The sequence below is a fragment of the Elephas maximus genome, chromosome 18 (genome assembly GCF_024166365.1).
Source record: "Elephas maximus indicus isolate mEleMax1 chromosome 18, mEleMax1 primary haplotype, whole genome shotgun sequence".
Lineage (NCBI taxonomy): Eukaryota > Metazoa > Chordata > Mammalia > Proboscidea > Elephantidae > Elephas > Elephas maximus.
The window spans coordinates 27,910,760-27,937,357 of NC_064836.1; the positions used below are offsets into that span (position 1 = coordinate 27,910,760).

The following is a 26,598-nucleotide window of genomic DNA, read 5'->3' on the forward strand; positions in this document are numbered from 1 at the left end:
CAGCAGAGTATTTCAAGCTAGAGATTTGTGTTCTCCTTCTACAGCACAAGAAATCATATTCCCAAACAGGATGGAAAATATTTTATTTTACCTTCTGCTTATGTAAAATTCCAACTTACCATATCTGTGCTAAGACAGGTTGAGGTAACCCAGATTGAAAAAAAAAGTTTCTAGCTTGATCACCTGTAAATTAAATGGAAAAAATTTCAGAAGAAAGCAACAACTGACAGAAAGCCTCTCATTGCAAAATTACAACAAGAAAGGGGGCTGGTGATTCTGTAAATCCAGAACTGAACACAGGATAAAGTCAAATGCTAAGTATATAAGAAACAGTGAGATGAACCCATCCGCAATGACTTCAGAACTTAACCTGCTAAAATCATCTCAAAAGGCCTGCCATTCACAGGGGCCCACTGTCTACTTAATTAATCTGCTGTTAACTCAGATGTTATCAGCTCCCCATCAGGACGAAGCACAACTACGGGAGTCCTGAGGAAACTGATGACTCATGTTTCTACTTTTATAAATATTATAAAAACCACCATTTCCAACGCCCGCATTGGATCCTCGTGGAGGATCAGTAACAATGATTTAAAAGAACCGACATCAATGATTTAGAACTAATAAAGAGAATTAGGATAATATATACAAAACAAAATCCCCAGGAAATCCAGGTCCCATTTTTTCTAAAGCAAATTCCTGAAGAGTAATCAAGCAGGAAAGGTAAGAGAAAAGGCAAAGTACAAAAGGAGCTTTGGGGACACAGCAATAGGAGAAACCATTTTTTTTTTTTTAATGTTCAGACTCTGTTACATAATTTATTTAACAGTTTCCCAAACCAGTTCAATACCAGAAGTAACTATTTTAGATCAAAGGTCACTGCCTAAAGCAAGTGGCTTGACATTCGTTAAGGGCTGCAAACAAGGTCTGAATATATTATGGAAAAAGCAACTGTAAAAACACAGACCCAAGGCAACGACAAGACAGGTGAAGTGTCCCCTGGATCATGTGTGCCCACCTTAGCTTTGCATGATAAGATTTTCCACAGATACATCTACTAGTGACGAAAAAAACGCATGAAAGTGCTGACTACAATTACCAGTAATAAATCCGGAGGTTGGTTTTAAACTGTGGAACTGCTGATCATGCTTCGCTCTTTCCTCTACAGTAATGGCCCAGATATCCAGGCTGCCTAAAATCCAAAAAAAAAAGACGAACAAGTTATTATTCCACGAGAAAAGAAAAAATGCACACATGCTATTTCCGCAGTAATTTAAGATTCTGTTGTTGAGTTACAAGTGGGATGATCGATGAAGACCTATTTGTCTTTGAAAGTTACACACAGAGGATCCAAACAATCTCAGAGAATTAAGATTAAAGCATGCCCCCTCCCCCCCAAAAAAGAGTTGGCAGTGATGGACAGAGCCAGCATTCATCCAGTTATCTGAAAAATATTCGAGTGATTTGTAAGCTGGACACGAGGGATAAAGTGGTGACCAAGGCAGACATGATCTCTGCCCTCACAGGTCTCACTGTCCTGCAACTTCTAAAGGGATTTTTATTGCTCTGTCAGGATTAATCCCTGGAATTATGAACAGATGGAGCAACAACAAAACTTGTACAATGACTTAAGAGGGGAACAGTAACAAACTAAAACAGGTTAACACTAGTGATTTTTACAGTTTGTGCACTTCTGCACTGGAATCCCACATGGGCTCTCACAGATTTCATGAAAAGGATGGTATTTCAAGCCTCCTTGCTCTCTTCACGATGACTGGGTTAGACAGCAGCCAAGAGGGATACATTAACATAGCACGCTCAAGTTCTCTTAAATACCCTCACCCACTACCGTCGAGTGGATTCCGACTCATAGTGACCCTACGGGACAGAGGAGAACTGCCTGCCCCACAAAGTTTCCAAGGAGCACATAGTGGGTTTGAACTGCCCACCTTTTGGTTAGCAGTCATAGCCCTTAACCACACTAGGCCACCAGGGTTTCCTTAAAATACTCAGCAAGAATAACACTTAACTGTTTCCTAATAACACTTGGAAAAACTACCTGAGAAACACATTTTATTCACACTGATATATTTCAAAAGGATGAACTTAAAATTAAAAAGTCATGCTTCCAATCCAGGCTTTGGAAAAATTACAGCACAAATGACCCAGTCACTTCAACAAATAAACTGCAAACACAGGGATGGAGCGGGAGCTCACTGACTAACAGACTTAAACCCGCTCCTGACAAGTCAATTCTGACTCACAGGGACCCAACAGGGCAGACTAGAACTACCCCATAGGGTTTCCAAGGAGCAGCTGGTGGATTCAAACCACCAATCTTTTGGTTAGCAGCTGCAGCTCTTAACCACTGCATCAACAGGGATCTTAGGGACATACTAACCGATTGCAATGTATACATTTTGTTTGGATCCTCATGTGAACAAGCAAACCTTTACAAAAAGTTGTCTAAAAAAAGAACTATGAATAGTTAACGACAGTGAAGAATTATTATAAATTTTTATAGGTGTGACAACTGTTTTTAAAACAGTTCTTATCTTTTAGAAACACATAGTAATTTATGGACGAAATAATATGACAAAACTGGCAATTACTTCAAAAGAATCCAGATGAAACAATGTTGGCCTTGTGTTGGTAATTACTGAAACTAAATGGCCACGAGGGCTGCTGATGACATTATTCTATTTGTGGATATTTGAAATTTGCCATAACACTATTTTTTTTTTTAATATGCTCCCAAAATACATTAAGCAAAGATTTTTTTCTAAAACTTACCACCAAAACGCGTTGGAAACTGATCCATGATTCTGTTACTTTGACCTTGCTAATTGACGCCTGTAAGTGAAACACAGCATTTTAAGTTTATAAAAACTCCAAGCCTGTATAGTGCTTATAAACATGCTCACACACTCTCTAATTATCAGAAGACTGATTCCAGAGCTAGAGTACAGCTCTGTAAAAGAAAGATACAACTAAGGGCTTCATTTATTCACTCATTCATTCTCTGCACGGCTTCTCAGTGCCAGGTATAGGAAGCTTTCAGCCTAGTGGCTGACACCGCAGCTCAGAACAGCCTAATATATGATCAATGTTGTATTTGTTACTTTTTAAGTATACTTGTTCTTAACCATTGAAAGGAGCCCTGGTTGCACAGTGCTTAAGTGCTAGGTTGCTAATCAGAATGTTGGCTGTTCAAACCCACCAGCCGCTCCACAGGAAAAAGATGAGCTGTCTATTTCTGTGGTGAAGGTTACAGCCTTGGAAACCCTGCGGGGCAGGTCTACTCTGTCCTACAGGGTCTCTCTGAGGCAACATCGACTCAATGGCAATGGTGAGGTTTGGGTAACCATCTGTATGACCTAGTCCATCCACATGGTTTGGGTAACCATCTGTATGACCTAGTCCATCCACATGAAGGCCACGATAACAATGACTTGCTTTTATCGAGCATTTATTACAGGCTGAGCATCATACTAGGTGACTTACAGGTCTAATCTCATTTAATTACCATCACAACCCTATGAGGTAGATACTATTGTTCCTATCGCCTCCACCCCCCCCCCCTTTTTTTTTTTACCACCTCCCTACTATACATGAGGAAAATGGGACTTGGAGAGGTTAAGTGATTAGAATGATACCACACATTCGGTGACAAGCTGGATTTGGGCAGAGACAGCTGACGCTGAAAGCCATGTTCCACCCATGAAAAACTCAATCTGCACTTCCTGCTGAAAGAGCTTGAGAAAGGCTTCACGTAAAGCACATTAATGTCGGCTCAGAAACCAAACATAGCTAATGATCCAAAAACCTCCATGAGGCATTATTTCTTCACAAATGGCCAGTGTGAAACAGGGCCAGTCCTCTACCCCAAATAATAAACGAGGATTTTTTCCTACTTTGAATTTCATTTTAACAACATAGTAGATGTACAACAGTTAAAAAATGAGTGTGGAAAGGCTTTAGATCAAAAAACTGACTGCCCCTCAAAGGACCTGAATAGACATTTTGCCAAAGAAGATACACCAATGGCCAAGAGGTGCATGAAAAGATGCTCAAGGTCATCAGTCATTCCAAAAAAACCCCCAAACCCATTGTTACCAAGTCCTTTCCAACTCATAGCAACCCTAGAGGACAAAGTAGAACTGTCCCATAGGGTTTCCAAGACTGGAAATCTTTACGGAAGCAGACTGCCACATCTTTCTCCCGTGGAGTGGAATGGCTGGTGGGCTCAAACCGCCAGCCTTTCGGTTAGCAGCCGAGCACTTAACCACTACACCACCAGGGCTCCTTCATTAGTCGTTACCAAAACCAAAACCATTGCCGTCAAGTCAATTCCGACTCATAGTGACCCTACAGAACAGAGCAGAACTGCTCCACAGGGTCAACCTCAGAGTGCGAATATGGCTCCTCGATGGCACTTGTCAGTAAAGCTCACAAAATTTCTCGTTTTTTTCTAATTTTATTGTGCTTTAGGTGAAAGTTTACAGCACAAATTAGTTTCTCATTCAAAAACCTACATACAAATTGTTTTGTGACATTGGTTGCCATCCCCGCAATGTGTCAGCACTCTCCCCTTTTTGCTTTCCACCCTGGGCTCCCCGTGTCCATTCATCCAGTTTTCCTGTTCCTTCCTGCCTTCCCGTCTTTGCTTTTGGGCAAGTGTTGCCCATTTGGTCTAGTGTACTTGACTGAACTAAGAAGCACATTACTCACATGTGTTATTGTTTGTTTCATAGGTCTGTCTAATCTTTGGCTAAAAAGTGGGCTTCGGGAGAAGCTTCAGTTCTAAGTTAGCAGGGTGTCCACAAATTTTTTTTTTTTTTTTAAGGTTTTTGAAGAGGGGGGGTGGGGCAGAGTCTATGTTGAAACCAAAATACTTCACTGGAAAACAAAATCACTCATGTGAAAATTAATGTGTGTAGTGTTTTTTGTAATGAATGCCCTTTGCTAAAAACTTAAAGACCTGTGATTTCCCAAATACTTTTATGACTAAATAACAAATGAACGTAACAGCTATTTCCAGTTTTAAAATTCATGTAATTTAGAATAACGTACAGTTATTCTACAATGGGAATTGAAAATAAAATGTGGTATAGAATGAACATCAGATATTCTTAAAACTGCTACCCATTAAAAACTTGTCCATCTCTGTAAACACAGGTCAAATTCTTTGTCCCTGGGTGGTGCAAACAGTTAAGCACTTGACTACTAACCTAAAGGCTGACGGTTCAAACCCAGAGGCGCCGCAGAAGACAGCCTGGTCATCTGCTTCCAAAGGTCACAGCCTTGAGGACCCTATGGAACAGTTCTACCCTGCAACACATGGGGTCGCCATGAGTCAGAATCGACTCGACGGCAACCAGCAGCAACAATGCAAATTAGTGTATATAAACTGTAAAGGCCTATAACATGAGAAAAAAATAACAGCTTTCACTGTCACAACTAAAAAACAAATAAAAATACACAGTTAAAGTAGTACATGAATTTGGAATGACAGAAGTAAGCTGCTGTTTCTCTCTACAGTAAAAGCATGTGACTGGATATTCTATTACAACCTTTCCATTTCAAATTCCAGACATGAATCCTTCATTTACTCTGGAAAAGCTTTTATTCCCGTGCACAATACAAAGCTAAGTTGATTAAACGTATAGACAGGCTCGTGTCAGTGATTCTTGTTAACTTGTTAAAGCACACAAAGATTGTCTTAAAAGCGCAAATTTCCAACTCCTTATCTTATTAGATAAAAATTTAGGGGTCCACTCCCGGAATAAGAATGATGATCTTCCTGTGTGGATTTACTGGCATGATCCCTGCTACTAAAGAGTTTACACTTATATGGGGGGAGGGAGGTCGTGTAAGATCACCTGTCCAAACTATACTTTTTTATATATGTCAATCCACATATATGGTATATACATACATATACTTAAGTGACAATAACTAAAATTGCAATGAGTGCTTACTAATATATCTAACTTGTGTTAAACAATTTAATCTTATTAACAACCCTACGGGGTAAATAACACTAATATCCCCATCTTACAGATGAGGAAACTAAGGCACAGTTTACACAGTTATTGAACAGTGGAAGAGGTCAGTCTGATTTCAGAACCCATGATATTAGCCTCAGGCTTTCAGGAATAAGAGCTTAATTGAACAACCATAAAGTAGTTAGCCTGGGAAACCAAACCCGGTGGAGCCAGGGAGGTGGAAGGGGAGAGGGGGTGGGGAAGCTTTTCCAGCAATAAAGGCACTGGAAAACAAAAGGCAGGAAGAGGTGGAAACTAATTAAAACAACAACAGTGTCACAGGAGACCACAGAGGAAGCTGAATGGGGGGATATGTTCATCAGGATGCAGCCACAGAAGTCCCAAAAGCTTTCACTTCTTACATAAAAAGTGAAACTCTGTGAAGCGCAAGAGTTCTCATCACGTGGGGGAGAAGTAAGAGAAGCTGGAAGGCATATATTACAAAAATCTAAGCGAAAGCCTAGAGCAGAAAAAAAGTGAGAAAAGGCAGTTCTGGGTTTCCACAAAGTAAGGCAGGTCACCTGCACTGAAAACATACCAGAACAGACACCTACCTATAACGAAGCAAAGAAAGACATCCTTCTAAGGTTCCGGGCCCTGCCGCCTAGGAAGGAGCAAACAGGACTGCTACCCCAGAGGAGTGCAGAAAGACCAGCCAGCCCTGGGGATGCAGAGCTTCTGGGGGAGGATCTGGAGTTCCCAGAGGCAGGAAACGGTACAGAGGATGGCAACCACCATACAATCGCCTATTGCTTCCTTCTCAAACTTTCCTAGCTGACAGCAGCGCCTACATCATGACTGTCAACATTTCCCCCCTTTAATTAAAGAAGTTACAGATGATCATTGTGGTAAATTTAGAATGCAGAAGAAAAAGTCCATGATTTCACTGTCCAGAAGCTTCCTCTGCTAAATTAACAGCTTGGTGTTTGTCTTTCCTTCTAGTCTTTTCCTTATGAATGTACAATTCTGTTTACTTCTCTTTCAGACTTCACATTATAATAAATGCATTTCCCATTATCATTACAACCTTTCATGAACATGCTGCCATACTTATATATTAATTTCAGAGTGTGGCAAACACTCCTCTATTTACATACAAAACCCAGAAAACACAGACTAAACATTGAGCAATCAAGAAGTCAAATAAATAAAGCCAAGTCAACAAAGGCCAAAGCAAAAACAGTAGTACAAGGAAGTTTGAATAAATCTTTGATTTTTAAAATAAAAAGTCCGAACATGTTTGAGAAAAATCTTTTATATATCTTCGTTCCAATTTCAGAAAAGATAACTAATTATAGAAAATCAAAGGAATAACTACTGATTCTTAATTTCCGCGTTTATATTAAAGCCCCCAAAATTCATGGATTTAAAGTAGAAGACCTTTATAAAGGTGTATTTCTAAAAAAGGACAATTTTCCTCTTAACATAATATTTACCAAAATGTCATTTTGCATGTTAAAAAAATATGTTGAAACAGGCTTGCTATTTGACTTCTGGTGTTTTGCTATCATAAATACAGAAAGAGATTATTCAGAAAATATAAAATGATTTTTCAAAGAAACAAAATTAAGAACATGTATAATGAGAGACTTCAGTTCTAGCACACAACAAATACTAAATTTATCGATTTTAAAAACCCAAAATTCAATCACGAGGAATAAAACATCTAAAGTCCAAATTACTAGCATAATTAAAAACCCTAAACTTTGTGCCAAATGATTAACTCTAATTGGTTTTCAAAAATAAGGGTGTCACTGCACTATTTCAGGTTTCCTAACTGCTTGAGAATTTGTCATTTTTTTTAAATATTAAAGGAAGCAAAGGCATATTAAAAAAAACAAGTATGCAAAGAAGAAACAAGGTAATTTAAATATACATTCATTCACAGAAAAAGAACTTTTCAACAATTACGTGATTCAACTAATTAGCAGATTTCCAATATCTCAAGACAGGGATTAGACTGGTTTACTGGCATAACGGCCAAAAGATTATGCTTCTCACTTATTGACCATTTCCTCAAAAAAATCTTATAATCCTTGTATATAAATAAGGACACTGAGTCCCAACAATCAGGCAACAAGGAAAGGTTATAGGAGGTGAGAGGCAGAGACCAAGAGAGCACCTGAATAAATGCTCCACCAGACCTCGGCTGCCGGAGTCATAACCAGAGAACACCTGGTCTCGATATTTAAGAACTTACTCTTGGTACAGAAAGCATTCTGTATATAACGGGACATTTGTAAGTGGATTAGGCTTATACTCCCCCTCCTATGCTCCTTAAATTTACAGTATTTTGGCAGTTCTAGACTGCAGACAACTAAATTTGTGTCCCCAAATAAAGGCAAGCTGGTGAGAAGGTATTAGAGGCCAGAAGGGGTAAGAATAGCAGGGCCCTGTTCTTCTTCATATTTAAAATGGAATTCATTCATATATTCATATTCATGTATATAACAAAGCACACAGTTACAGATGCCTCTTAGACATACCCAAACACCTCACAGTATTGGTTTTCCGGGTGTGAAGGATTAAAGACCATGGTCTTGCAGAACATCTTGGTCAATTGGCATAATACAGTTCACAAAGTTATGCTTTACATCCTAGTTTGGTGAGTAGTGTCTGGGGTCTTAAAAGTCAATGAAGTAATTAGTCTACCAGACAAACAGAGTACACAAACTATGGCCTCATCTACCCTGAGACCATAAAAACTAGATGGTGCCCGTCTACTACCACCGACTGTACTAATCAGGACCGCAATAGATGGCTCCTGACAGGACAGGAGAAAAATATGGAACAGAACCTCAAATTCCTTAAGGAGAGAAAATAAAAAAAAACACCAGACTTCCAGACTTACCAGACTGGTTGCGGCTAGAGGACTCCCCAAGACTATTACCCTGAGATACTCTTCAAACCTTGAGCAGAAACTAACCCCTAAGGTCCCTCCTTTACAGCTAAGTAACAGACTAGCTCACAAATAACGAATATCACCTGTAAGTACTGCGGGCCTTTAAAACAAAGATGAGAAGGTAAGGGGGCAAGGAAACTGTATCAACAGAAAGGGAGCAACCAGAAGGGAAATGAGAACGTTCACACGTTGTAAAGAATGTAACCAATGTCACTGAACAATTTGTGTAGAAACTGTTGAATGGGAACCTAAACTGCTGTATAAACCTTCACCAAAAGCACAACATTAAAAAAAAAAACAAACAGAATTCACTTTTGACTTGCACTTTAACAAGCCTACTGTCTACACCTGCTTCGTGGTGTCCCTTCCTGAGATTCAGACGAATTCATCAAAAATACAGTTGGTGGAGTACTAAAGCAATGAACTCTAAATATCTCTCAGTAAGTTTTGTTTTAAAGTTGCTCAAAAGGTTTAAAGTTAAAGGAACTACAGGACAGGAACGTATGGAATAAAAGTATGGAATTTATAGAACTTTTGCATAATGACACTGATGAGAAAACAAGGAAGGGAAAGAATGTAATATATATATATATAAATAATATATCCTGAAGGCTATAAATATATTCTTATGAATGTAAAAAACATACAAAGTACCCTACTCATATCATGATAATATTTGCTTTTTCAGAGTTGTGAGGGTCTGGTTGGGCAGCTGTTCCCATGTATACTTACCTTGATCTGGAATAAAAATTAAAACGAATCTCTCACACACACACACAAAAGTCCCCACATCTTTCCCTTTTAAGGGCCTTTGCATCTTTAAAAATTCAAAATTTAGAAAAGTAATACAAAATCAATCTTTCCCTTATAAAAAAAAAAAAAAAGCCTGCAATGAATGGAAGAGCCTACAGCCCTGCTCTACAAGCAAGTACTACACCAGATTCCACTCCTGTGACGGCTGAGCACGTGTGTATGAACCAAAGCAGAAAGTCACCCTGTGAGATTTCACAGAAAAGCAGGATGTAAACAAAGCTCTTTTGAAACATAGAGAAAAGGTACTAAAAACCAAACAACAAATGAACAAAGGAACTGACAAATCCCAAACATATGGCCGACCTGATGAATGCTGCACTGTCATGTCAAGTTGTGGGCCTCAAGGGTGTCCTCTGCCCGAGCTGCGGTCTACAAGATCACCTACAAGCGCTGTGCAGTCTGTCTGTGAGCAGGATTTTAACACTCCACGGAGGGTAAAGAACCTAGTGAAGAGGAGAACCTTATTATTCTTATTATTCCTAAGGTTGAAAAAGTTCAAAAGAAAAGAGACACTGTCAAGGCTCAACATGAAAAATTGTACTCAAGTTCTCCTCTAAAAGGGGGCAAGGATTTTTGTTGTTTTGGAGGGCAGGGGGGCGGGAGGTGAGAAGGGGGTGGTCGGGACTGGCCATGGTGAGCCCTCACTGTCAGGCCCAGCTGTTAGCACATCACTTGGCAACACTCATTGGCATCTGGATGGATTTGTCCAATTACTCCTGCATTCTTTCCACAAAGAAAAGGCCAGGCTATCTCGCCTATGGGGCTCCTGTAAGTGAAGGTTTCAAGCTCGGTTTATCTAAACCACCCTTTCTTTAATATCTGCAATAGGACAGACATGATCAGGGAGCAATAAAACCAAAACACAGCCACAACGCACAGGTGAAAATGAGAAACAAAGATGCAAATGGAAACCAACTCTCCCCTCTCTGAAACTCTGACTTCCGCTTCTAGATCACCAAGTAACATCTGAAAAATAAGTCATTAACTACCATTTGTCTAGGTGAAAAAGAGTCAAGATTCTAGAGCCCTACAGCTGCAGACGGAACAACCATTCACAAGGCTTCAACAAAGTAATGGAGGGACTTCTATTTCTTCTAGGAGGATTCCATCTTCAAGAGGGTCATTAAGAATTAGCACAAGGTACTAAAAGCTGAAAAAGTAATTCCTGGGAAAAGCATAAAATCTAAAAACAGCAAACAGTAATTTTAGGAATCACTGAGTAGGAGAAGAGAATCTCCGATCAAAATTTTATTTAAACATAAATGTTAGAGAATAGTTTCAGGATTATCAAATTAATAATGAGATTATGTGTGTTTAACCTGTTTTCAACTCACACACTTTCCAGCACACACCACCCCCTCAACAGAACCTAAAAGAGATAAATGAAGAAAATCGTCGATATTTCACAGGTAATTGTAAACACTTACTTTGTTCCGTTAAAAAAAAAAAAAGGTAGTAAGCCAGGTAAAGGAAAGACAACATATCTATCACCTGTGTAATGTGGGTAAGGAGCGCCTGAGTGTTCAAACCCACCCGGAGACCGGGGACACAGGCTTGGTGATCTGCTTCCAAAAGGTCAGAGCCCTGAAAACCCTACAGAGCAGTTCTACTCTGCTTACATGGGATCTCCATGAGTCACCGTGACTCGACTGCAACCAACAACAATGACCTGGGCATATACATCACTAAAAAAGTGACAATCTGTTTTCTTCTGGATAAAAACTGAAGTTCCAACATGTTACAAGGCACATACACAGTCAAAGGAAAAACATTAAAACTTCAACATTTTAGCATAAGAACTGGGATACCACACTTAGTCTCAAATCAAGGGGATGCAATGATTAAGTACTCTCACCTTTCCTCTACATATGGTATTTCTACGCAAGTAACTCAGCTTCTGCATTTGTTTGCCAACCATGCCCTCCCCGTCTCCCCACCCCACCCCACCCCACCCAACCCCCAACCCCACCACATGCTGACAGGTATTTTTGTAAGTACACGATGCTAATTTTTTTTACAGCAATATTTAGAAAATTGGCAGTGATGCTTATGAAAATATCTCAAGGGAGGAGGGCGTGGCTGGCAAACAAATGTAGAAGGTGCGTGTTATTTGTGTAAAATATACGGTAATTAAACTTGTAGACCTCTAAACACAGCCAGTAAAACAAGCCTGGTATTATCAGTTCACCTGCAGGAACCGTGGTCAAGGCTGAGCATAAAAAAGTTTGAGATCACCTTTAGCTTTAGGAAGGAGGTCAAGAAATTACACGGAAACTACCAACTGTCCAAAATAACATGGCAACCCTGGAAAGAGGAAGAAAGTAGTGAAGCCTCCTGCTAGATTTGAAAGTCAGCTTCAAGAAAAAGAGTGCGTCCACCACAGCTGGATAAATTCAGTAAGGACTTCTAGACCTTAGCAAGAAATAAAACATGCCACATAGAAAACAGCCATGTACTGGTTTCACAAAAGGCTCTACATTTGAACATATACATCAAACCTGAACTGGCTACACGTAAGTCTGGTAACGAGGACACAGCTGGGAACAGAGCAAACACTATCCATCTGACATCGTCATGGATGTGGGGCCACAATGGGCAGCGACACTGTCCATCTGACATCGTCATGGATGTGGTGCCACAATGGGCAGCGACACTGTCCATCTGACATCGTCATGGATGTGGGGCCACAATGGGCAGCAACAACTAGAGTCTCCTCTCTAAAACAACCCACTCCTGATGCCAAGGATGGAGTAAGAGCAAGCAGAAACCCAATGGAGATTTGTTTTAATTGTCTGAGTCTTTGACACAAACTATTAAGTATTTGCCCAATCAGGAGAGAAAGGAAATCTGCCTAGCTACTTATTATAAGCTGATGAGCACAGAGATGTTAGCTGCCCCCCCCCCCTTTAGCCGGAGAGTGTTTACCCATGTGTAAAGAAGGGCAAAGTCCAAGGGAAAGCCTTTGCAGCCACATCAGTGTAAAGTCACAGAGCATCATGAATGGGAGCAAAGGACAATGCAGCCATTAGCAAAACCAAGTGAGCTCTGCTTGCTAGGTGACCTCCAGGACTTCATACAGGACAAGATTTACCACCCCTAGAATGTTTTAGGACTAAAAACCATTCAACAACGTTAGCATCACTAAAACAGTAAATACACTGCAGCTATATAGAAACCAGACAGCTTCAGAAGGCAACAGATACATGATTCAAATTTCTAATTTCACTTCGCTGACAGAGATACACCGAGACATATTTAAGCCTGAGAAGATAGAGAAAAGCTGAAAAAGATCCCGCTGCTGGTCGTCATGACTGCAGGATTCACCCAGTATCTTTAAATGGATTCGGCTGCACCACAAAGTGACAGAAAAGGAAGTCCCAAGGTTTCTGTTAAAGATCACAAATACACTGAAAGATGGAACCAAAGAAAAAGGAAACCCCAGATTTTCTCAATTTGGCACTTTCTTTTACAAAGTTCACAGTCTATTCATAACATGAAAAACACTGTAGAAGCCAATTTTATACTCAAAATGTGTTTGGATTCCAATACAATTAATCTAGAATTCCAGTTCAGGCAAGTTTGCGCACTTGGTAGTTGGCTGCATTTAATTCTAACGTCGCAAAATCCTGTACAGCTGTTAAGCTTTAAAACTCCAAATAACATTCAAAAGATTTTGAAAAGATAACTATTGTTACTGAAGTTAATTCTTTCAATATGCACTTCACTGAGTAACATTCATTTAAATGTTAACATTACAAAACTAACCCTTTCATTCTCTTTCTGACAAAGCTTTTCTTATTTCTTTGGCACTCCAACTCTTCAAATCAATCTTAGAAAGTTTTTGTCGAGAAATTTTACTTGGGAATCTGAGCCAATTTACTTACGGTCAACTCGACTCGCCAAAAAGGAATCAAGTAAGGCCTCAAGATAAATAAGTTAAACACAGGTTTCCAATATTACTAACAGTAAGGCAAAAACCAGCTCTCTCTCACACCACTGAATATAAGTCCTCTGGAAAGCAATTTGCTAAGATACATATCAAGGATAAAGCATGTATCGAGGACAAGATACGTACTTGAGAATCATAAAAATGTTCTTATCCTTGTATCCAATAATTCAACTCCTAGGAATCTGCCCTAAGAAAATATAATCCAAAATGCAAAGAACCATGTCCAAAAATTTTCACCATGAATCAATTTTTAACAATTAAAAATGGAAATAATCTTAAATGCTCGACAGTATAGCAACAATAAGTTATGGTATATCCATACAATGAAATATGGGACAACTAAAAATGCTTACTGAGGGATTTCTTTAAATAAGTACAAAAATAATTATTATATAATGTTAAGTTAAAAAAAAACCATGCTACAAAATTACATAACTTCATATGAGGTGTTATGTCAACCAAATTTTTGCTTAAAAAATACACAAAACTATACCAAAAAAACAAAAGTTAGGATAAAGTGTTGTAAATATTTTCAGTAACATCTAAAGCTTGTACAAAGATTCAGTTACTACTTTCAAATACATGGTATCAAATGAGATAACCCTGCGGCATTCCACAGGACTATGAGGCCACAGATGAAAGCTACCAACTCTGATGGAGAAACTGAGAAAAGACACTGCAGCAAAACAGCAATCAAGTGTGATTTGAAGGAGGAGTGCTGGTACAGAAGGTGCAGAGCTTCCAATGATTCGCACCAGACTGCTAACCGCAAGTTTAGAGGCCTGAACCTACCTGACAGCACCACGAAGAAAAGGCCTGGTGATCTGCTTCCATTAAGACTAAAGCCAAGAAAACCTGATGGAGCAGTTCTACTCTACACACATGGAGCCGCCACAAGTCAGAATCGAGCTAACGGCAACCGACGACAACATCATACAGACACAGATAGGAACAGCATGCCAGGCTAAGGAAACAGTATGCATCAAACAGCAACCAACGACAACATCATACAGACACAGATAGGAACAGCATGCCAGGCTAAGGAAACAGCATGCATCAAACAGCAACCGACGACAACATCACACAGACACAGATAGGAACAGCATGCCAGGCTAAGGAAACAGCATGCATCACGTGAGCAAAAAACTAGTTGCTGTCAAGTCAACTCCAACTCATGGAGACCTCAGGTATGCAGGAGTAGAACCACAGGGTTTCCCATAGCTGATTTTCCCAAGGCACCTGTCAGTGGACTGGAACCCCCAACCTTGTTAACAGTTTGCACCACGCAGGGTCTCCACATGAGCAAAGTACTAGATAAACACAAGATGCACCCAAGGACTAGTCGATAATCAGGAACACAGGAATGGGAAGTGAACAAGACGCTGGTGGAAGGCAGCCTCTGGAATGCCTTACTGTATAAGGGAACTGATCTTTGCACTAAAGAGTATTCCTCTTAACATGAACCCCAGAAGCACAAGAGAACAACAGCTACACAAGCTACTTAAGTTTTAAATTTATTTATTCTAAAAAAAATTGAGTAAAATCAAGTAAACAAAAACCAAATTCACTGCCACGGATTCTGATGCATAGTGACCCTACAGGACAGCGTAGAACGGCCCCCATGAGGTTTCTAAGATTGTATCTTTGCGGAGGCGACTGCCACATCTTTCTCCTGCAGAGTGACTGGTGGGTTCAAACCACTGACCTCATAGCAGTCAAACATTTAACCACTGCACCACCACAAAAAAAACAGCTCCTCTAAAATCAAATAAAAATGATCATACTTCATTTGTCACCATTTAGAAAACAGTTGATACACAGGTCACCCAAATTTGCATAGAAATAGAATACTGGTTCATGTCTAAAATCGCCTTTTATGTTCAGAACATAAGTGAAATCCTAACTTAAATTTTCCTCCTTCTGTGACTGGAAACGTGCATTTCTGTAGTTGAGATCCAGAAACCTGACTGAAAAATGTATTGTGCTGAATATTTAAAGCAAACTGAAATATATACATGTATATATGTATACACACACACATAGAAGACAAGTCACACTCATAACCTGGGTGGAAATTACAGTTTTTGTAAAGCACTGAAAGCAAGACCACCCACCCTAAATCCCAGTGTCATTGAGTCGATTCCAACTCATAGCAAGACCACCAGTCATCCTAAAATACAGGTGAAACTTCTCAGGTGAAAATGTGGTCCTCACAGTGAGCTAGCATAAACTTATCAGCCAGCACAGGCAGAGGACCCAGCCCAGGAGATCACCAACATCGTAAAGTCATCACATGAAAAGTGCCCCGAAGTATCGGTACCGGCTGTGGACCTTCTGTGCATTGATCTGCCTCTTTCTAAGCTTTAGATTCTTTGTCAAACGAGGATAATAGTAGCACCTAACTCAAAAGGTTGTTGTTGGAGAGCTAGGTTTTAATACAAGTAAAATACTTGGTGGCACAGTGGTTAAGCGCTCAGTGGCGAACCAAAAGGCAGTTCAAACCTACCATCCGTTCAGCGGGAGAAAAGGTGTCAGTCTGCTTTTGTAAAGATTACAGCTTTGGAAACCCTCCGGGCAGTTCTACTATAGTGTTGCTAACGGGCAAATTCAACTCAACGAAAATGGGTTTGTTTTTTTGGTTTAAGACATTTGGAACAGTACCTTACACAGGGCAAAAAGTCCAATAAATGTTAGCATTTTTTCATTCACAGTTATCATCCAGTAAATGTGACAGAATAAAATCTAAAGAATTAACTAAATGTTTAAATATTACATTAACCAAAAAAGAAACCCAACCTCCTTGCCATGGAGTCAATTCTGACTCATAGAGACCCTATAGGACAGGGCACAACTGCCCCATAGGGCTTCCAAGGAGCAGCTGGTAGATTCAAACTGCAGACCTTGTGACAGGAGGTAATCTCTTAACTACTGTGCCACCAGGGTTGTAAAGCCTTAGAACAATTATTGACTATCTACTATCCGACAGTCATTGTGCTGAATGTAACGATCTAAAGAGGGAAAGAAGGGAAAGACGGGTGCTCTCACAAGTTCAGCTGAGAACAGGAGCAGCCAGTAAACAAGCCAGGCTACACAGCATGCTTTGTACAACAATGCAGAGTGGAACAAGGTGAGAAACAATGATCAAGGTTGCCAGGGACCAGACATACCTTGGAGGATGAAGACAAGTTTGCAGTTGCCTTCTAGGTGGAGGGTGAACCCTCAGGAGGAATGAAACCATCCCAAGGGCAAGAGCAAGAATGGAAAGGTAGAGATGGGACTTTGTTGTTGTTGTTGTTGGGTACTGGAGCCCCTGTGTACAACTGAAGGAAACACTGCCCGGTCCTGTGCCATCCTCTCATGGGATCAGACCATATCAAATTCATCTACCAAGGCAAGGGAGCTCCTGGAAATGTAAACAGGGATGTGCCAGGATTTAGTCTTCAGAATGCTCTCTCTGGGGTAGCACAGAGGTTGCTGCCAGCTTCAGCCTAAACAGATACACGTTTGAGAGCTGGTCAGAGAATGTCAACCACTCCCATCAACAGGCACAAAATTGAAAAGGAAAAAAAACTCAGCATAGACAGGTTGTGGAAACATGCAAAGTGAAAAATATACAAACTGAATTTATCAACATGAGGCAAGCACAAACATTTTTTTGACTCCTCAGTCACTGCAGACTGGTAGCTATGAGCCAGTGAATTTCTTTTCGGGAAGCACTGAATCGTCCCTTGCAGTATTCCCTCCCCATCCTCCCTTCTTACTGGCTAACTCTTTTGTCATGCTAACCTCCGGCCGCAAGTCCTGTTCTGAGCCGACAATAGCTTAAGTGGATTTCCTCCATTGCTGCCCCTGCATGCTCTCAGTTTAGAACTATACCCTGTCAACTGTTTACCTGCTTCTCAGGTTCAACTCTGCATTCCCAGCGTGTCACATGGCTTGGCCCATAAAAATACGCTAAGAATGCCCACTGATTGAATGAGAGAAGAAGGACTGCGTAACCTGGGTAACTAACCGCAGTCATCACAGTGCACTGGTCACCCGCGTACACTGATAATTACATAAGGAATCTTTCCCCATTCAGATTCCTTCTATAGTCTGGCCCTACAAATGTCCAAAGTAGCCCTGGTGGCCAATAACAGCTGCTAACCAATAAGGTTGGCAGTTTGAACCCATCTAGCAGCTCCACGGAATAAAGGTCTGACAGTCTGCTCCCATTAAGGATTACAGCCTAGAAAACCCTATGGGGCAGTTCTACTGTGTCACATTGGGTCGCTATGAATTAAAATTGCCTCCATGGTATCCAAGAACAGTAACAAGAATGTTCAGGAACCTGTCTTAGTCATCTAGTGCTGCTATAACAGAAATGCCACAAGTGGATGGCTTTAACAAAGAGAAATTTATTCTCTCACAGTCTGGTAGGCTGGAAGTCCAAATTCAGGGCACCAGCTCCAGTGGAATGCTTCCTCTCTCTGTGGGCTCTGGGGGAAGGTCCTTGTCCATCAATCTTCCCCTGGTCTAGGAGCTTCTCAGCTCAGGGACGCGGGTTCAAAGGGCACACTACGCTCCTGTGCTTCTTTCTTGGTAGTATGGCGTCCCCATGTCTTTCTTCTCACTTCCCTCTTATATCTCAAAAGAGACTTACTTAAGACATGACCTAACCTTGTTGACTGCGTCCTGTCTCATTAACATAACTGCCACTAATCTCACTTCATTAAAATCATAGAGGTAGGGTTTAAAACACATAGGAAAATCAAATCAGATGACAAAATGGTGGACAATTACACAATACTGGGAATCATGAGTGGCCTAGTCAAGTTGACATACATTTTGGGGGGACACAATTCAATCCATAACAGAACCTAATTTTAATTCTCCAAAACAACAATTAAATACCAAAGCAAAAAAAAAAAGAAACAATGATTTCGAAAGCTGCGTTTGGCCCCAAGTACATTCCAAGGAGTACAGCAGAAGTGAGCCACTAGATTGCTCAACTTCAATATTAGCCATGTATTTTTCCAGGCCATTTATTTGAAGTTCTGACTGATACATGTAAAATATAGTCCAACTAATACAGTTTATGGTTTTTCAATTAAAAAAAAAAAAAAAACGATGAATTAGAACAATGATGATTCTGTTTTTAACTTAATATTCTAACATAAGCAAGGAGGCTTTTTTAGATAAACTACGTGACCATAGTCTAGAAATCTGCTATTTGGGAAGTAAAAATCAAAATGCTTAGAAAGCTCCTGTTCATGTGCGCATCACAGAAGTTTTCTCAGAAAGAGTCTTCATTTATTCGGCCCTGGAATCAAACAAATCCAGTTCAACATCGGAGGTTTTCTTGCTTATTTTATTTAGACAGTACCAAAGGACATTATCACTGTTTTTTAAAAAAACCTTTTAAAAGCAAAGTGGTTGTCACAAGATGCCAATTCAAGTTATACAATGTAATGAAGACAAACATTTCATAATCCATTGACAGCTGTCTCTGCCTATATATTTGGAATGCTTCCTGAGCAAAGCATCACATGTTTTTAGTTGTCATTTTCAAACATAACAGGAAGGAACCACTTGAGTAAGTCAATATAACAATGTAACAAAAGAGACCGCCCTGTGAGAGAGAAGAGTCCATTCCCTGACAAACTTACCAGAGCAGATCCTGTTAGGTCTTGAAGTTCTATAAATTAGAGCCCTCAAAACCTAAATGTATCACATAACCTGCCACCACTGCCATTGAGTCGATTCCATCTCATTGCGACCATACTGCCTCATTACGTGACAAACTCCTGTCTAGAAAATTCTGTAACTGCTACCTATAAGGTTGACCAGCTACTGTTAGGATTAGAGGAAGATGAACATTCCGCAAAATATAGATGGGACATACTCAACTTGCGTTGAAATAGCAAACACATTAGCCATTAACACTATGAAGCCATGATCAAAAACAACCCAAACAAGATAAGAACAATTTCATCCATAAACGCATAATGGGAGCTCAGAAACATTGACGAGTCTGGTGACCAGGCTCTGGTCTCAGATCTGCTCAGTTATTAGTTCTGCAAGTCTCTAATTTATGCCACAAAATGTGAACGAGCACATCTGACTTTACTCATAGTGACCCAACAGGACAGAGTAGAACTTTACTAGGCAGCACTAATCTCCCCCAGAGTAGGCAGGTAAATAGATTACCCATCTTGAAATTTTAAATATAAAAAGTGGGGGAGCAGGGAGGCAGACAAAACTTGAGCTCAGGACAGCCAGCAGCAGATGAAGTGATCCGGATTGTCCAGCCACACACAGTAAGACCTGTCACTGTGACCAGTAACTCTAGCCTCAAAGTGGGGCGGTCAGAAGGACACTCAGGCCAGCACAGTTCAGTTACTGTACTTGCCATTAACTTGGCCATCAATCCAGACTCATCACTGTGTGCTAAAAATAGGGCACGAGACTGCTTTTATAGCATCCCAGCTATAGAGAACACTAAGAGGACAAATTTCAAAACACTTATCAGAACATATACTGGGAAATGAGAAAATGCAATGTATACATACATATATGTTTCTCATGTCAAAACCACCAAAACCCAGTGCTGTCGAGTCGATTCTGACTCACAACGACCCTACAGGACCGAGCAGAACTGCCCCACAGAGTTTCCAAGGAGCGCCTGGCAGATTCAAACTGCGGACCCTTTGGATAGCAGCCGTAGCACTTAACCACTTAGCCACCAGGGTTTCCGGTGTCAAAACCACAAATCAAGGAAATGAGATGTTAATAACACCTTGCTTTTTTTATATAGCACCTATATGGTGAAGCAGCTCAAATATTTTTGCAAACGTTTAAAAAAAAACCTAATTATAGTAATTCTAAAAACACCCTTGTGAAATAGGTAGAATGTATATATAATGACTTCTGTTTTGCTACTGAAGAAATGGTACGCATATTTAATCATACTGCAAATCAGATTCCTCTTTACCTCCGTCCAGCACTTCCAGCAGACCACAGAACCAAGACAACAATCACCCTCTAAACTGTGACAAAGTAAAATATAAAAGTGAATCCCAGTTTTCTATGTTTAAGAGCTAAACTCTTCAGAATTAACAATTATGACAAAAACTGTCTTTGGCTTTAGAAGAAGGACATACCAAGTAATCTATTCGATATGATGAATCTATTTTAAGGAAACAAAATTGAGAAACTGTTACTCTGATTACAATGAAAGTCACTTGGGATGCAGAATCATGGGTAACAGTGAACAGTCTATTTCTCGCACTCACCAGCATGAACTGACAGCTCTGTGCCTCCTTCAAAGGACAAAAGGAATTCAGTATAAAGTGCAGGGTCAGAGTACACAAAAAGACACACTGGCCTGGGAAATCAAGCAGTCTAACAACAAAGAATAAACAACCAATATGTGCAGATCTCAGGTACTTGGAAGAAAATTTTATTTTGACTCAAAAGAGGAATTAATTTGCCCTACTGACTGCCAGAAAAAAGATCACCTTTAAGTGTTTTGTGTGTGCTTTTTAAGAACTATTATTATGAGATACTTTAAAAGGTGGTGTCTTATTACGGTGTTAAAAGGGTACTTCCTAAATATACCCAACACAGCTAACTCCTTTCAAAGCCAGCTCTTGGTGAAACAATTCTTTCTTCCCTTCAATACTGCTGAGATAAGGCACAGGCAAAGCAGTACAGGATGACTAAACCCGAACCTGCTGCAGGAATTTCCAAACAGATGAGAACTTCACAAATATGCCCCTGTTTGAAAGACAAGAGAAACGTGAAGGAAGTCCCTGGTTCCCTGAACACTGAGAATATCCAGTGAAAACACGAGCTCCTTATTTAGGACGTAGGCGCCTCAATGCAGAGTGTCTCCTTGTAAATTCTGTCCAGCCCCCAGCCTCTGTACTTCTGCCAAGAGGGAAACTGGCCTCTCCTGTCACTAAGGAAAGCAACTAGCTTTAATGAAATGATATGACATCTAGAACGTACTGCAAAATAATCTGGGGTAAAAGGTGGTGGGATTAATGAAACAAGATCGGCTGTGAGTTAAGAGTAACTGAACCTGGGTAATATGTAGGGTTTACTCCATAATCTATTTTTGTAAATGCTGGAATTTTTTCATAAAAAGTTAAACAGAGAAGAGAAGAGAACTAGTTTTAGGAAGTAACTGCCGTTCAACTAGACCGTTTCAATAAATTAGCAGTTCAGGAGTTACTTAACCAAGAATTCGAAATGAACACAGCAATTTAATTTTTTTAATTTCTTTGTCATTTTAAAGCAATTAGGAGGATTTTAGTATTCTTCTGTAGTTCAAAGAAGAAAAGGCTGAATTAGGAAGTTGCCTGTCTCTAGGGTAAAGCATTTTTTCCCCTACATGTCATTGCAATTAAGCTTGATTTGAAACAATGACCGGTCATTTTTTCTCCATTCTGACGAGATACTCTTTCTGAGATAATTTTTTAAAATTATGGGATACCCTAAGGAATCTTTCTACCAAAATGTCTAGGCTTTAAATAAAGCTTAGCAAATTTTTAACTATCTCTTATATCAGCTTGCAAGGGCTAATCTTCAATTAAACTAAATTCAAGTTAAATTTTAAAAAGATGGCTTTAATCTTGGTAAATATTTTCATACACTATGCTACACACATTTGACAATTTTCACTCTTGTGGATCCTGCTAAGAACTGCAACCCCAGAATATCCTTTACACACAGAATAAACGTTCTAGTGAGCACAATCCAGGTCACTTTAGCCTCCCTGAACGATCAGAGGCACTTGACGATCAAGATGAATGTGTGACCTGTGAGATGACCTTAATAAGGGACACTTCTTAAAGGAGATGCGTATTAAATAACCCATCGCATAGAAATTCAAAGTCATAGCTAAATCACATTTCTTTAGGAAGTTACTCACAATCTAATACAGAATTAATCGAACTGCTTTAATAGAACAAAGAAAATTAAAACAAAATCTGGGATGGAAAACGAAGAAAAACTCGAAGAGACCACATTAGTATCTAGCAGAAGCTCTGTGGTGGGTCTGCTCTCTTCCCCCTCCCTGCTTTCATCTGGAAGCTTTACTTAGGGGCATCTGCTTCACCAGCAAACATGCACATTATTTACGCGGCCATTCTGCACACATTCCTGACCTGCTGGGCAGAGCCGAGGTTTCTAAAGTCATAGCAACTAAGAAAGAGAAAATAAAGAAATTCATCAAAACTCAGCCTGGTCACTGAGCCTCCTGGGTCTAGAGTTGGTATTTCAAAATATTTGAAAATCACATTTAGAATAGTTAATTATTCAAGAGAGTTTAATAAGAAGTTCGATTAATCGTGTTATCTAGACAGTAATGTTTTTAGCCCTGGCCAGATCTCTTTGTAAGAGGGACATAAAAAGTCACCTTTGAGTACCTTTGAGTTACATTTGTAAGGAATTTAATCCATACATGACAGGAAGGCCAACCAATTCTCAGAGCTACACTGAGAACCACAAAGATTCCAGGCATCTGCCTCAGCAGGGTGGATTTCCAGCACTGGGAAGAGCCAGATGACTCAAGACTCAGCCATGTTTCCATGGTCAGAGGGCAGATGATTAACGGTCCAAAAGAACAAGGCAGGGTGAACTTGCACAATGGCTGGCTTACAGAAAAGATCAGTTGCTGCCTAAAAAATGCCTCAACCTGCCATCAACAGAGCACTGAACAAAAGGGTCCAGGCATCAGCTAGGTTCTTGAATGACTCACATTAAGCTTATCTATTTATCAGTCTTTTTTTAAAAAAGATAACAGAACTATAATCAACTAGTATTAAATTCCTGACTTCTAGATCATTCAAAAGACTGTACAGATTCCAAAGTATGAAAAAGTGATCTCTGAATAAAGAAAGAAAAAGAAAAAAAAAAAAAAAAGGGATTGGAGTTTGATTCTCTAGGAGCTGAATAACCAGTCTGAAAATTAAGAACCTTATTTTCATGCCAAGCTATCTTTCATCATTCTGCTCATTTCCATCCTCACCATGGTGAGAAAGGGAACAGAAGTAGGGAGAGAATTTTTTGATTAAGTGAATAGCTCATATGGAGGGTCAGAGAATCAGGAAGGGAGAAGAAAACAATGGAAAGTAAAAATTAATCTTGTAATACTTTCTGTTTCAAGCTAAGCTACAAAGGGCACCAAGGATGATGAAAAAAATTCTCTCCACCCTGGCCTCAAAGGAGCCTTCTGGCTGTGCTTCTTCCATGACAGGTCTGTTTGTTCTCCTGGCAGTCCATGGTATAGTCAACATTCTTCGCCAACACCACAATTCAAAGGTCTTCTTCGGTCTTCCTTATTCATTGCCCAGCTTTCGCATGCACGTGATGCGACTGAAATTACCATGGCTTGGGTCAGGTGCACCTTAGTCCTCAAGGTCACATCTTTGCTTTTTAACACTTTAAAATGGTCTTTTGCAGCAGATTTGCCCAATGCAACATATCATTTGATTTTCTGACTGTTGCTTCCAGGGGCGTTGATTGTGAATCCAAGTAAAATGAAATGCTTGACAACTTCAATCTTTTCTCCTTTATCATGATGTTGCTTACTGGTCGAGTTGTGAGGATTTTTGTTTTCTGATGCTGAAATGAAATCCATACTGAAGGCTGTGGTCTTTGATCTTCATCAGTAAGTGCTTCAAGTCCTCTTCACTTTCAGCAAGGAAGCTGTGTCACCTGCATATCACAGGATGTTAATGAGTCTTCTTCCAATCCTGAAACTACATTCTTCTTCATGTAGTCCAGTTTCTTGAGTTACTTGCTTGGCATACAGATTGAATAAGTATGGTGAAAGGATACAATCCAGACACAAACCTCTCCTGATTTTAAACCACACAGTCTTGTTCTGTTCGAATAACTGCCTCTTGGTCTATGTACAGGTTCCACATGAGCACATTTAACTGTTTTAGAATTCCCATTCTTCACAGTGTCGTCCATAATTTGCTATGATACACGGGGCTGATAAATGACTAAAGCCTAGAAAACACTATGAGGCAGTTCTACTCTGCCACACGGAGTCCCTATGAGTTGAAAATCTACTCAACGGCAGCTAACAACAACAACTTTTGAGCAGATGCATTAATAAGCATTGGGAGATCTACCATGGCTCTTTTTACCTTTTCATCTTGGGTCCCGGAATGATGAGACCATGGAACATGGCCACAGCTGACCCACAAAGGGCATTAATGTGAGAAATAAACTTTTGTTGTTGTAAACTACTGAGATGCGAGGGTTATTACCACAGCATAATTTAACACAAGCTGACTAATTCTTATCCTCCTGACTAAACTTTGATCTAGCATTAAGGAACACTACTCACCAATGGGCAGGAGGTAGAAATAAGTTATTCCCTCCTTAGGTATGCCCGCTCCACAGTTAACAACTTAATGTTGTGAGAAGTACATGATGACAGGTACTAGTCCATGGTTTGTTTTGCTCTTTTCTCTCCAAAGGTCTGGGCAGGCCCCTCTGCTGCAAGTCCTCTCCCTCAACCCTTAGACTTGTGTGAAATTCTCTTCCTTAAAGAAACCCTCAAAATATGGCACCACCTCTGAGGGAGCAGGAGGGCAGTGGGATGCAGACCCCAAATTCTCATAAAAAAGACCAGACTGAGACTAGGAGGACCCTGGAGGTCTTAGTCCCCAGGCCTTCTGTTAGCCCGAGACAGGAACCATTCCCAAAGCCAACTCTTCAGACAGGGATTGGACTGGACTATCAGATAGAAAATGATACTGGTGAAGAGTGAGCTTCTTGGATCAAGCACACACATGAGACTATGTAGGCAGCTCCTGTCTGGGAGAGGAGAGGGTAGAGGGGGCCAGAAGCTGGCCGAACAGACACGAAAATAGAGAGTGAAGGGAAGGAGTGTGCTGTCTCATTATGGGAAGAGCAAATAGGTGTATATAAAAAAACCAAACCAAACCCACTGCCGTTGAGTCAATTCCGACTCATAGCGACGCTATAGACAGAGTAGAGCTGCTCTGTAGAGCTTCCAAGGAGCACCTGCTAGATTCGAACTGCTGACCTTTTGGTTAGCAGCTGTAGCACTTAACCACTACGCCACCAGGGTTTCCAGGAGTATACAGCAAGGTGTATATAAATTTGTGTATGAGAGACTGAAAAAAAAAAACAAAAAAAATGGCACCAATGAAAATATTCCACAGGACACGAGAACAAGAAATGTCTAGACGAATAAAATCCTTCACTTCTCTATAAAATAAATGAAATGGAGCTTATTTTTAAAAAGTTGGAAAATATTTCCTTTAGAATCAACAAAAGCGAAAAGAACACTGTTGTTGTTGGGTGCCCTCGAGTTGATTCCAACTCATATTAACCCTATAGGACAGAGCAGAAATGCTTCCAAGGGTTTTCTAGGCTGTAATCCTTACGGGAGCAGATCACCAGGCCTTTTTTCCTGTGCAGAGGCTGGTTGGTTCCAGCTGCCAACCTTTTGGTTAGCAACTGAGAGCTTTAGCCACCACGCCCCCAGGGCTCCTAAAAGAACATTAAAACCCGTTGCTGTCAAGTTGATTCCGACTCATAGTGACCCTACAGGACAGAGTAAGACTGCCTATAGGGTTTCCAAGGAACGCCTGGTGGATTCGAACTGCCAACCTTTTGGTTAACAGCCAAACTCTTAACCACTGTGCCACCAGGGTTTCCAAAAGAACGTTACACCTATTAAATAAATACGGCTGCTATGAAAAGAGAACACGCAAAACTTACTAGAAATATAGCTAAATAAAAAAACAGGAAAAGTTAAAAATAAAAGAATGATTAAGGATCTATCAAAAAATACAAAGGGTTAAAAATAAAAAGACAGGAAAAGTTAAAAATAAAAGAATGATTAAGGGTCTATC

At 40.1% G+C, this 26,598-nt stretch overlaps 1 protein-coding gene across 5 annotated transcripts in view; it reads right to left on the bottom strand.

The window, feature by feature from the left end:
• Nucleotides 1-26,598, bottom strand: part of ITSN1 (intersectin 1) — a 229,548-nt gene that overhangs the window by 168,741 nt on the left and 34,209 nt on the right. For 2 of the 5 annotated variants that reach the window (XM_049858658.1, XM_049858662.1), the window contains exons 2-6: nucleotides 10,066-10,205; nucleotides 5,232-5,331; nucleotides 2,794-2,853; nucleotides 1,100-1,192; nucleotides 120-183 (exon numbers count right to left, since the gene is read on the bottom strand). In XM_049858658.1, coding sequence (XP_049714615.1) covers nucleotides 120-183; nucleotides 1,100-1,192; nucleotides 2,794-2,821 — 185 coding nt within the window. In that variant the 5' untranslated portion in view covers nucleotides 2,822-2,853; nucleotides 5,232-5,331; nucleotides 10,066-10,205. The remainder of the gene's footprint in view (nucleotides 1-119; nucleotides 184-1,099; nucleotides 1,193-2,793; nucleotides 2,854-5,231; nucleotides 5,332-10,065; nucleotides 10,206-26,598) is intronic. The other 3 variants (XM_049858660.1, XM_049858661.1, XM_049858659.1) reach the window with 3 other exon arrangements.